The sequence below is a fragment of the Rhinopithecus bieti genome, unplaced genomic scaffold (assembly GCF_001698545.2).
Source record: "Rhinopithecus bieti isolate Rb0 unplaced genomic scaffold, ASM169854v2 scaffold_40368, whole genome shotgun sequence".
NCBI lineage: Eukaryota > Metazoa > Chordata > Mammalia > Primates > Cercopithecidae > Rhinopithecus > Rhinopithecus bieti.
In genome coordinates this window covers 3,004,086-3,016,053 of record NW_016817546.1, presented here as the reverse complement: position 1 = coordinate 3,016,053, position 11,968 = coordinate 3,004,086, and the positions used below count along the sequence as shown (strand labels likewise).

General features: G+C 50.6%; 1 protein-coding gene across 1 annotated transcript in view; it reads right to left on the bottom strand.

Annotated features, from left to right (window-relative positions):
- DNAJC11 (DnaJ heat shock protein family (Hsp40) member C11) overlaps positions 1-11,968 on the bottom strand; it is an 81,359-nt gene that overhangs the window by 12,255 nt on the left and 57,136 nt on the right. Inside the window, exons 5-10 of the mRNA XM_017856030.1 lie at positions 10,808-10,936; positions 9,676-9,798; positions 8,415-8,488; positions 1,946-2,135; positions 1,195-1,280; positions 714-830 (exon numbers count right to left, since the gene is read on the bottom strand). Of these exons, the coding sequence (XP_017711519.1) occupies positions 714-830; positions 1,195-1,280; positions 1,946-2,135; positions 8,415-8,488; positions 9,676-9,798; positions 10,808-10,936 (719 nt within the window). The remainder of the gene's footprint in view (positions 1-713; positions 831-1,194; positions 1,281-1,945; positions 2,136-8,414; positions 8,489-9,675; positions 9,799-10,807; positions 10,937-11,968) is intronic.

Genomic DNA, 11,968 nt, shown 5'->3' with positions numbered 1-11,968 from the left:
TTTTTTTTTTTTTTGAGACGGAGTCTCGCTCTCCCGCCCAGGCTGGAGTGCAGTGGTGTGATCTCGGCTCACTGCAAGCTTCGCCTCCTGGGTTCACGCCATTCTCCTGCCTCAGCCTCCAGAATAGCTGGGACTACAGGCGCCTACCACCACGCCCAGCTAATTTTTTGCAGTTTTAGTAGAGACGGGGTTTCACCGTATTAGCCAGGATGGTCTTGATCTCCTGACCTCGTGATCCGCCCGCCTCCCAAAGTGCTGGGATTACAGGCATGAGCCACCGCGCCCGGCTTTTTTCTTTTTTTTGAGACGGAGTCTTGCTGTCCCCCAGGCTGGAGTGCAGTGGTGCGATCTCGATCTCAGCTTACTGCAACCTCCGCCTCCGTGTTCAAGCAATTCTCCTGCCTCAGCCTCCCAAATAGCTGGGATTATAGGCACGTGCCACCACATCTGGCTAATTTTTGTATTTTTAGTAGAGATGGGGGTTTCGCCACGTTGGCCAGGCTGGTCTCGAACTCCTGACCTCAGGCGATCTGCCCACCTTGGCCTCCTAAAGTGCAGGGATTACAGGCATGAGCCACTGCACCCAGCCAAGCAACGGTGTCTTTAAGAACAAAATTACAATGCAAAGGCTATTTCAGCCTTAACTTGGATAAAGCCTGGTTGAGTGAAGGTGACAGGCATTCCTTGACCAGAAAGGCCTGAGTTCAACTTACTTGACTTTGAGAGAAACGCCCTGTGGAACTCCAATGCTGACAGCTGCACCCAAAACGCTGTGCCTGGAGATCTTCCTCTCGGCTCCGTACTCCACCACCGTCCCAAAGAAGCCTGCTCTGCAGGGAGAGGACGCGGTCTGTACCTGTGTCCCCCTCATTCATCACTTCAGCAGCAGCTGTCATTTGAGAAGAGGCCAGGTACCTGTCCCTTCCCTCCCTCTAGCCTCCTCGACCCCCAGGGAGCAGATTCATGACAGAAGAAAGTCGGGACACCCATGGTCTAGTTCTTCCATGACACTCTAAGCTCCTCAAGGGCTGGGACTGTAGTGGTAAATCCCCCACAGCCTCAAAATAGGAAGCTCTCCAAAAATGTCACACACACGTAGATATTCACATGAGCTGGTATCTTACAGCAACTGGCTCCACATGAAGACCGCATGCAGAGCCAGTGTGCTTCCACGCTAGCCAGGCCAGGACTTACTTGAGGGATCCTTTCACGCGAGTCTGATCATCATCTTGGAATTTGTGCTGATAGCTGATCAGTGCAAAGGAGTGAGGGATTCCCAGCTGGGGAGACAGAGGTGCAAGGATGCATGGCTGGGACGTGCGACTCCTTAGGGAGGTGGGTATCTGCCCTCCCATTAGCTCTGGGCATCTGCTGCACACAGGCCTTTAAGGCAAGGGTCACGGTCTGGCAGCCACACCGAGTACACGATGGTTTATTAGCAGCCAGTAGTTAAAAACTGGAAGACTTCACAGAAACCCAGTGTTCTAGCTTCTCACCAGAAATAAAAGCTCTGGCGACACTGAGCCTGTGCTCCTAGGTGGCAGTGGCTGGTGAGAGCCAAGGAGCAGTGGCCCGTGTGGGGCGGCTTCTCATGCACTAGCCCTGGCCTGGCCACAGGGGTGTCCGAGGGCAAGATTCTGCTGTGGGGCTTCATGTGCCCGCCCCCGATTCCACAGGCTGTCCCACCAGACATTAAGATGTTGTTCTGCCCTAGGCAGATGATCTGACACAGCTGCCCTAGGCGCCCGAAGGCAACTGCATTTCATACTGGAAGGTTCCACCAGGGTCACTCGAGTGTGAGCACCCAGAGCCTGCCCCTCAGGGCCCTGCGTGGGCTCAGACTTAGTGGTGATCAGAACGTAGGATTTAAGGGGCGCACTGAGTGCTTGGGAGGAGGGGTCCGCCCAGAGCTCTGTCTGCAGGAGACGATGGCTGCTCGGCTCACCTGCAGGGCCACAGTGAAGTGGCTGGTTTTAGTGTCCCGGACGATGCTAGTGTTCATGGCTGACTGGATACCCCATCGCCACTGCAGGTAGCCCACGGTGTTCTTGTCTAGGTTCCGAGCTAGGACGGTGGTCAGGCCAGGTCGGATTCCACGGGATGAAAACTGCAGAGCACAGTTCGTTGTCACAAAGCTGGAGAGACACACAGACAGAATAGGTCCTGGATGGCACCTGCTCTCAGCTGTTCTTTGTCACTTCCTCTCTGCCTGGCTAAGATCTTACTGTCACGTCTAAGCATCCCTGGGCCAGCTCCCAGTAAAAAAAAAAAAAAGCAGAAGATTAGGCCTCTGTCCACACAGAGGGGGGAGGGTCCTAGCCAGAATCTTCCCAGTAACTTCTCGACTCCCCTCAGCCGCCCTAACTTTAGCTACAACCAAAGAGGCACCTGACTGTCTGCATTCCTAAGCCAGCAGGTGCAACCCCATTCAAGCTAGAACGTATGGGGTCTGAGGGGTGCGACTCAGAATCACCTACGGAGGGTCTCAAATTAAGTAGTACAAGACAGTGGTGCCCAAACTACTGCACGCTGGAATCACCCGGCTCATCCCCAAATCACGGCTGGCTGGCTGGCTTCTCCGCCGGCATGCTGATTTCCTCAGTGCGGGCTTGGAGTGCAAAGTGTCCCAATGATTCCAAAGTGCAGTAGAGTTTGAGAATCACTTACCTAGAGGACACCCTAGACCTATGGAACCAGAATTTCTGGGTGGAGGCATCAGTATATTTTTGGAGCTGCTGTGATTTTTGATGTACACCAACAGCTGGGTACTAGAGACAGAAACTACAGGCAAAGCGAGCGCAGGAAACAGGTTCCCGAAAAGAGCCTCTGCAGTTTCTTTCCAAGGGAGTCCAGCCCCATCTTCTGGTGGAAAAGGGGTATTTCATTTTACTAACAACGAAATTCACACTTCATTCAAGGTGATGAAGGGTAAACTCACAGCTGGTTTCTTTAATAAAGAGCTCAACATCAATTGCGTAAGTTTCTTTCTCTCCTTTCTAAGTTCTGGAGGTGATGTTTATGCCATTAAAATAACAGCAGGCAGGCTCATTGGCTCACACCTGTCAACTCAGCACTTTGGGAGGCTGAGGAGGCAAATTGCTTCACCCCAGGAGTTCGAGAACAGCCTGGGCAACATGGCAAAACCCCCATCTCTACAAAAAATACACAAAATTAGCCGGGTTTGATGGCACGTCCTGTAGTCCTAGTGACTTGGGAGGCTGAGGAGGAAGGATCACCTGAGCCTGGACAGGTCGATTTTTTTTTTGGACGGAGTTTCGCTCTTGTTGCCCAGGCTGGAGTGCAATGGCGTGATCTCAGCTCACTGCAACCTCTGCCTCCTGGGTTCAAGGGATTCTCCTGCCTCAGCTTCCCGAGTAGCTGGGACTACAGGTGCCCGCCACCATGTCTGGTTAATTTTTTGTATTTTTAGTAGAGACGGGGTTTCACCATGTTGGCCAGACTGGTCTCGAATTCCTGCCCTCAGGTGATCCACGGGCCTTGGTCTCCCAAAGTGCTAGGATTACAGGTGTGAGCCACTGCCCAGTCAACAGGTCATTATTTTTGACTTAAGATGGTTTATTGGGCCGTAACTCCATCGTAAATCAAGGAACATCTGCAACTGGATCCAAGGATTAGAGAACCCTGGTTAGCCGACATCCATAACTTATCTGGTCACCATATATTAAGAAGCTGGACTGGTAGGCCAGGTGCGGTGGCTCACGCCTATAATCCCAGAACTTTGGGAGGCCAAGGCGGGTGGATCACAAAGTCAAGTGATGGAGATCATCCTGGCCAACATGGTGAAAACCCGTCTCTACTAAAAATACAAAAATGAGGCAGGCGTAGTGGCGTGTGCCTGTAGTTCCAGCTACTCGGGAGGCTGAGACAGGAGAATCGCTTGAACCTGGGAGGTGGAGTTTGCAGTGAGCTGAGACTGCGCCACTGTACTCCAGCTTGGTGACAGAATGAGACTCCCTCTCAAAAAAAAAAGGAAAAAAAAAAAGAAACGGGCATCTTTGGCCACACATCATCCCCTTGTTTATAAATCAGTCGTCCTTCCGTTTAAATCTGCTCAAGTCTAATAAGCTCTGGGCAGCAGCACTAAAGTCAGTTTCCAAGCCTGTAAGCACTGATCATCAGTCCACCCCAGCCTCTTGGTGGCTACCCCATGAACAGACACTGAGGCTTGAGCAGACAAAACGGCCAGAAGATTTCCCTTAATGAAGTGTCTTCCAAGCTTGTGTAACCTTAAGAATCACCTGAGGGGCTTGAAACACCTCGATTCCCAGTCCCGTCCCTCATAGGACCCAGGGCAGGTTTTTCTTTTTCTTTTTTTTTTGAGATGGAGTCTCGCTCTGTCACCCGGGCTGGAGTGCAGTGGCGCGATCTCAGCTCACTGCAAGCTCCGCCTCCCGGGTTCACGCCACTCTCCTGCCTCAGCCTCCCGAGTAGCTGGGACTACAGGCGCCCGCCACCTCGCCTGGCTAATTTTTGTATTTTTAGTAGAGACACAGTTTCACCATGTTGGCCAGGCTTGTCTTGAACTCCTGACCTCAGGCGACCCGCCTGCCTCGGCCTCCCAAAGTGCTGGGATTACAGGCATGAGCCACCACGCCCGAACAGCATTTCTTTTTTTTTTTCTGAGAAAGGGTCTTACTCTGTCACCCAGGCTGCAGTGCAGTGGTGTCATCATGGCTCACTGCAGCCTCGACCTCCTGACCTCAAGCGATCCTCCCACCTCAGCATCCCACATAGCTGGGACTAAAGGTGTGTGCTACCATGCCTGGTTAATTTTTATGTTTTTCATAGAGTCAAGGTTTTGCCATGTTGCCTAGGCTGGTCTCAAACTGCTGAGCTCAAGTGATCATCTCACCTGGCCTCCTAAAGTGGTGGGATTACAGGCGTGAGCCACCACACCCAACCCCCGAGGCAGCTTCTAACCAACATCTGAGATGACCAATCTAAGAAGACAGGGTCAGGACACTGATGTGTGTACAGATGCGGTTTCCCTGCTGTTCTCTTCTAAGTTTGAATCCCGGTCCCCTTCTCAGATGCAGTAGGTGAATCCAATGACATAGAGCAGCACCCACGCGATGCCCCATGGCAGCATGCCCCGCATTCCTTCCACCTTTTTTACATTATTTTTTTCGGGGCAGTCTTGCTCTGTCGCCTAGGGTGGGGTGCAGTGGTGCAGTCTCAGCTCATTGCAGCCTCAACCGCCCGGGTTCAAGCAATCCTCCCACCGTGGCCTCCAAAACCCTGGGATTGCAGGTGTGAGTCACACAGGCTCCTTTTCCTCTTTGTGTGTTTGGAAGCACTGCTTTATTTTTATTTATTTTATTTTTATTTTTTATTTTTTTTTAGAGACGGAGTCTCGCTCTGCTCGCCCAGGCTGGAGTGCAGTGGCGGACCTCAGCTCACTGTCAAGCTCCGCCTCGGGTTCACGCCATTCTCCCTGCCTCAGCCTCCCGAGTAGCTGGGACTAATGCCCGCTTACCTCGCCCAGTATTTTCGTATTTCTTAAGTAGGAGACGGGGTTTTCACCGTGTTAGGCCAGGATGGCACCATCTCCTGGACCTCATGATCTGGCCCGTCTCGGCCTCCCAAAGTACTGGGATTACAGGCTTGAGCCACCGCACCCGGCCTTTGAAATTTTTATTTTATTTTTGAGATGGAGTCTTGCTCAGTGGCCCAGGCTAGAGTGCAGTGGCACAATACTGCACACTGCAAGCTCCGTCCCCCAAGGTTCACACAATTCTCCTGCCTCAGCCTCTCGAGTAAGCTGGGACTACACGCGCCCACCACCACGCCTGGTTATTTTTTGTAGTTTTAGTAGGAACAGGGTTTCACCGTGTTAGCCAGGATGGTCTCCTATCTCCTGACTCGTGATCCACCCGCATCAGCCTCCCAAAGTGCTTGGGATACAGGCAGTGAGCCACTGCGCCCGGCCACGAAGCACTGTTTTGGTGCCTCTCTTAAAGCAGCCTCTGCCTGCCCCACAGATCCACGCCCCCATCCTGTTTCCAGGCTCCCCTAACACCTTCTGCCTCTTCTTACAACAGGCTGGACCTGCAAGCCTGCCTGTTGTTTCCTCTTGCCCCCATGCCCACAGAACAAAATGACCAGACTATGTGGGGCAGGGATTAGGTCAACCCCTTGCCCAGAGCTGGTCAGGCACACGACACATGTCTCACTGGAAGATGTAATAACTTCTTTTTTTTGAGACAGTCTTGCCTGCTCTCAGGCTTGGGTACAATGGTGTGATCCTGGCTCACTGCAAACTCCGCCTCCCAGGTTCAAGCGATCCTTCCCACCTCAGCCTCCCAAGTAGCTGGGACTACAGGCAAGCGCCATCACGCCTGGTTAATTTTTTATTTTTATTAGATGGGTTTTGCCATGTTGGCCAAGCTGAGTCTCGAACTCCTGACCTCAAGTGATCCTCCCGCCTCAGCCTCCCAAATGCTGAGATTTATGGCATGAACCACTGTGCCCAGCCTGAGTACATGTTTTGATAGGAAGTTTTCATGCCACTGTGCCTAGGTGCCACTTTGAGAGGCCAAGGCGGGAGGATGGCCCCCGAGGTCAGGGAGTTAAGAGACTGCCTGGCAACAAGGCCGAAAACCCTTACTCTACAAAACCCAACTCTACCAAAAATTTGTCAGGCGTAGTGGTGCCCCATCTGTAGTCCCAGCTACCTGGGAGGGTCACCTGTGCCTGGGAGGTTGAGGCTGCAGTGAGCTGAGATTGCACCCTATTTCTTCAGGCTGGGGCTGCAAAGTGAGACCTGTTCTCAAAACAAAAAACATGTACTCCAGCTTGGTGACTGGCTCATGCTTCTCATCTCAGTGCTTGGGAGGCCGAGGTGGGAGATCTGCTTGAATCCGAAAGAGCTTGAGACCAGCCTAGGCACATAGAGAGACCTTTTCTCTAAAAAAACTAAAAAAATGAGCCAGGACATTGTTGGCACATGCCTGCTAATGCTAGTTTTTGTCAGGAGGCTGAGGGAGGAGACTGCTTGAAAGCCAGAGTTCCAGTCTGCACGTGGAAACTATGATTGGGCTACTGTTACTCTAACCTGGGCAGCAGAACCAAAACCTACGCTCTCTAAAAAAAATAAAGCTAAAATAAAATAGGCCAGGTGCGGTGGTCAACCCTGTAATCCCAGCACTTTGGGAGGCTGGACAAGGTGGATTCACCTGAGGTCAGGCAGTTCGAGGGACCAGCCTGACCAACATGGTGGAAACCTGTTTCTACTTAAAAAATCAAAAAACTGGGCATGGTGGCACATGCCTGTACGTCCATCTACTCAGGACGGCTGAGACAGGAGAATCGCTTGACCCAGAAGCAGAGGCTGCAGTGAGCCGAGATTCACGCCAGCAGATACTCCAGCCTGGACAACACAGCAAGACTCTGTCTCAAAAATAAATAAAATGAAGCCGGCGCGGGTGGCTCCCAAGCCTGTAATCCCAGCACTTGGAGGTCCCGAGATGGCGCGGATCACGAGGTCAGGAGATTGAGACCATCCTGGTAACACTGTGGAAACCCCGTTCCTTACTAAAAGAATAAAAAACCTAGCCGGGCAAGGTGGCGGGGCCAGGCGCCTGTCAGTCCCAGCTACTCGGGAGGCTGAGGCAGGAGAATGGCGTAAACCCGGTGAGGCGGAGCTTGCCAGTAAGCTGAGATCTGGCCACTGCACTCCAGGCCCGAGCGAGCAGGAGCGAGAGTCCATCTCAAAAAAATAAAAAAAAATAAAAAAATAAAATAAAATAAAATAAATAAATAAATAAACTCCGTGTACTCCATTCTGGGACTCCTTCAGCTATATCTTCCCCTGGAAGAGAGAGGTATTATTTACCCTCCACCAATTCTTTTATCTGAGCTCACAAAGACATCACTGCCCCCACCATATAGGAAACGAAGACACTGCTGTCATTCTAGAAGGCACAGGGATACACAGTTCTAGGAGTGTGACATCATGGCAGCACAGAGACGACAGGAAGCAGAGGCTGGCTGGGGACTCCGTCTCTGGTATATGTCAATCAACCTGATGATAAGGCAGTCTGTCATTCTCTGGGACAATGGAATGATCCATAAGTCTGTAAGTGTTTCGGTCCACTGCCCAACTCTCCCTGAAAGCACTCTTTCTCTGTGGCCTCGTGGCATAGGTGAGGGAGGTGTGAGGCCTGGATGGTGCAGCCTGGCCGGGGCTGGGACAAGGGTCCACTCCCGCATCCCACCTCTTCCCACCTGCACACTGCCTGGGCTTCACGCCACTGCTGCACCTGCCCTTGATGTACGCAGTGACCTTGTAGGACAGACAAGATAGTGCCAACTGCTCTGATAAAAAGAACACGGTTCTAGTCTCCTAAGTCAACAAAGATCACCAAAGAGGAGCTGCTGCCTCTCATATTTACCATCTTGGTGTGAGATTACGGAACAGCTTGAGACCAAATAAAGGTCCCTGCAGGTCTCCAGCTCCAAATTCCAACTGTTTGAAAAGGAAAAAGAGAAGGCGTTAGTGGTGTTTTATCTCATAGCAGCAACCCAGGCTCAGGTATGTACCTCTGGGTATAATTCATTCATTTAATTCACTGGTCTTGCCAGGGCTCTAAAAGAAGGGGGTGGAAGACTGTTAATGTCTCATCTTAACCTTAGCCAAATGGAGATGTCTGCTGCCACAGATCCAAAGGAGACCCAGGTTTCAATGGCACATGTTTCACTGGTGTCCCTCCAAAGAAAAAAACTGCTCACCTCTGATCCTTGCCTCCCAGGCTGAGGTCAGGAGACCAGCCGGCTCCCCACCGCTCCTGGCGTAGCGCCCCCACCTGCAGAGCACCTGCTGCGATCAGGTGTGCGACGCCCCCCCCCGACCCCCACCCCGCTTGCACTGCTGACTCCTTATTTTCATCCTGAGCCAAATGTCTCCCAGGTGACTGGGGTGGTCCTCAGGGGTCTGACGTTAAAGCCCGGCAGCAGTTCTACACTCGCACAGCCTTGGAAGTCACAGCTGAGCCTGGCTGCCGTGTTTACTGGTCTGGGTGACTTTCAAGCAACTCTTCAATGTTAATTTGATGCAGCTCAATTTGCTCGGCAGAACTGGCTGTTAAATGGCCACCAATCAGTGAACCATCGCACTGGAGAGAGCACCTGCCTTCTGAATTGTGCAGGAAAAAGAGCCCACAGGCTTTGTGCTCAAGGGAACACTGAGTTTCCGAGGCTGGATTTCTAGAAGTTGCTGTCTCATAGGAAACCTGAGGAAGACTGACAAAACTTCTCAGATATGAGACCTATTTATCTTTTTATTTTTGAGACGGAATTTTGCTCTTGTCCCCCAGACTGGAGTGCAATGGTGCGATCTCGACTCACTGCAACCTCCGCCTCCCCAGTTCATGTGATTCTCCTGCCTCAGACTCCCGAATAGCTGGGATTACAGGCAGGCGCCACCACGCCCAGCTAATTTTTGTATTTTTAGTAGAGACGGGGTTTCATCATGTTGGCCAGGCTTATGAGACCTATTTTTCTTTTAGGACCAGTCAACTGATGGAAGTGTGACACTTGGTGCCATTACACAACAAGGGGGTCCCCGGGTGAGTTTGAGGGTGAGCTTTGAGAGTGCAGATGTTCAGAAATAAGCCTTTGCATGGACAACACAACTCAGCCAACAGACATTCTTACCTCTCCCCATCCCTTTGCCGAAGTTACTCGTCTGAGCGCAAAGTTAATGGAACCTCCTCCATTTCCATTCTGGGTTGAGAGGCTTCCAGAGAGGATGGCTGTGTCTGTCGCTGTCAAGGGTGCCTAAAAATGATATTTGCTGGTAATGAATGAATTAAAACAACAGGAAGTGCCAGTGGCAGCAGCCTAAAGAACGCACTGTGAGTCCAAGGCCAAAGGTGCAGACGACTCCTCTGTTTAGAAGCACACATGGATGCAGAACTGCCGCAACTGCTTGACTTTTCTTTCGCTTTGTTATTTGGTCTGCATGTGACCACAAGGATAATATGCTTTGCAAAAGCTTTAATGGGCAAATTTCACAACACCACGGGAAACATGGGGCTGCATGTCCCAGTGATATCAGCACAGTGACTTCACTGTGTGCCTTCCCTCTGTGGTACACCTGGGGCCTCTCCTGTCCTTGCTTGCCATCAGGGTTCTGGGGGGACTGAAGACTTTTCCATGGCTGTATTCTGTATCAGCTGACTCAGGGAGCTCCAAGACGGGGCAAATTTCCCCAAGTTAGGACTCCATGTTGTTGGCTGATGCAATGGAGAATAAATTAATGAGCTGAGGAGACAAAGATCTACTATCAACACTCAGGAGAATGGCCTGACCTTGCCACATTCAAATAGTAGGCAGAATGGTGACATTTTCGTGTGCCCAGGGCTCACCATTTTCCCAAGAAAATGGTGAGATTTTCGTGGGACCTGCTATAGCCTTGCGACACGTAGCAGAATTTGCCTTAAAACTAAAATCGGTGGTTAGAATGATCCATGGAGGTCTACTTTCTCTCCCAGAACCCCATGACCTTGGGCCTCTACTTCTCCCAGACCATTAACACCCTCTGCTGGAAAGGCCCAAGACCTTGGGAGCCAAGTGCCCCAGCCCACACTCCTGCTGGCTCACATGCCAGCACAGCGGTAACACACGGCTGGGACTGAAGCGCTTTCTTTTTTAAGTGGCTAATTGCATCCTTTCATAAATAAAGATGAGAAAAACCCTGGGCAGACTCTCGTTCCAGCTGCTTGGTGTGCTGTGCCTCATTAACTCGAGCCCTTGCAGTACTCGGAGAGGTGGTTGTGTGCTTTACCTCAATGGACTGGGATATGTGCATTTTATTAATTTCAATCTGCGGAAAGCTACTGCCGGACACATCTTCATACTCCTCATCATAGCGATCAAAAAGGTCAGTGGCATCTACTCCAACGCTGATCGTTCCCTGGGGCAGAAAAACAAGCTGTCAGCAGAAGGGGTGGTATTTGTGGAATGAAAGACAATGCTACACTTCAACAGCCAGCTTGCTTTAATTGAACAGGTCATTCGACTTCAGGGTTCACTGGGTTTAGGTAGGACACGCCACCAGGAAGCCCACAAAGCATGAATGTCACAGTCTGAACCAAACTGCAGAGCACCACAGACGTCCGGACCTAGAAAACGTCATTTGACCAGGAGAGCTGGTCTGCATGTCTGCAGAGCAATGACACGCCAAAGACAAAAGTGTTAGTCAAAGAAGTAAGAGCAGCGCAGTTTGATTTTCAGAGACCAAACAGGCCCCATGAATGCATAAAGCAACCTAGAAATGAACTACATGGATCAAACATTTTTTGGTAAACACCGTACACTGCAAAACTACCCTAAAACTCTTTAAATAAAAATACCTTCAAAGATAAAGTAGCACAAATTATGAACAAATGGGAGACTTAAAAATTAATCCACCTTCTCAAATTAATTTGAGAATTAAGTTTGAGAAACAGAAGTGTATTCGCTCAAGGAATTCTAAGCTAAAATTTTGCTGATAAAAATGCTTGTTATGCATAAAATCAATGTTTATTATTCTTTTATAGGCACAACTTTAAAAATGGACACATATCTTAATCCAGTATATAAAACCATGGCCACATACACTTTTAAATTAAACTTTCGCAGCCCATTACAACAATTTTTTTTTTTTTGAGATGGAGTCTCGCTTTGTCACCCAGGCTGGAGTGCAGTGGCGTGATCTCAGCTCACTGCAAGCTCTGCCTCCTGGGTTCACGCCATTCTCCTGCCTCAGCCTCCTGAGTAGCTGGGACTACAGGTGCCCTTCACCACGCCCAGCTAATTTTTTGTATTTTTAGAGATGCGCTTTCACCACGTTAGCCAGGATGGTCTCGATCTCCTGACCTCATGATCCGTCCGCCTCGGCCTCACAAGGTGCTGGGATTACAGGCGTGAGCCACCACGCCCGGCCTTGTATTTTTTTTTTTTTTTT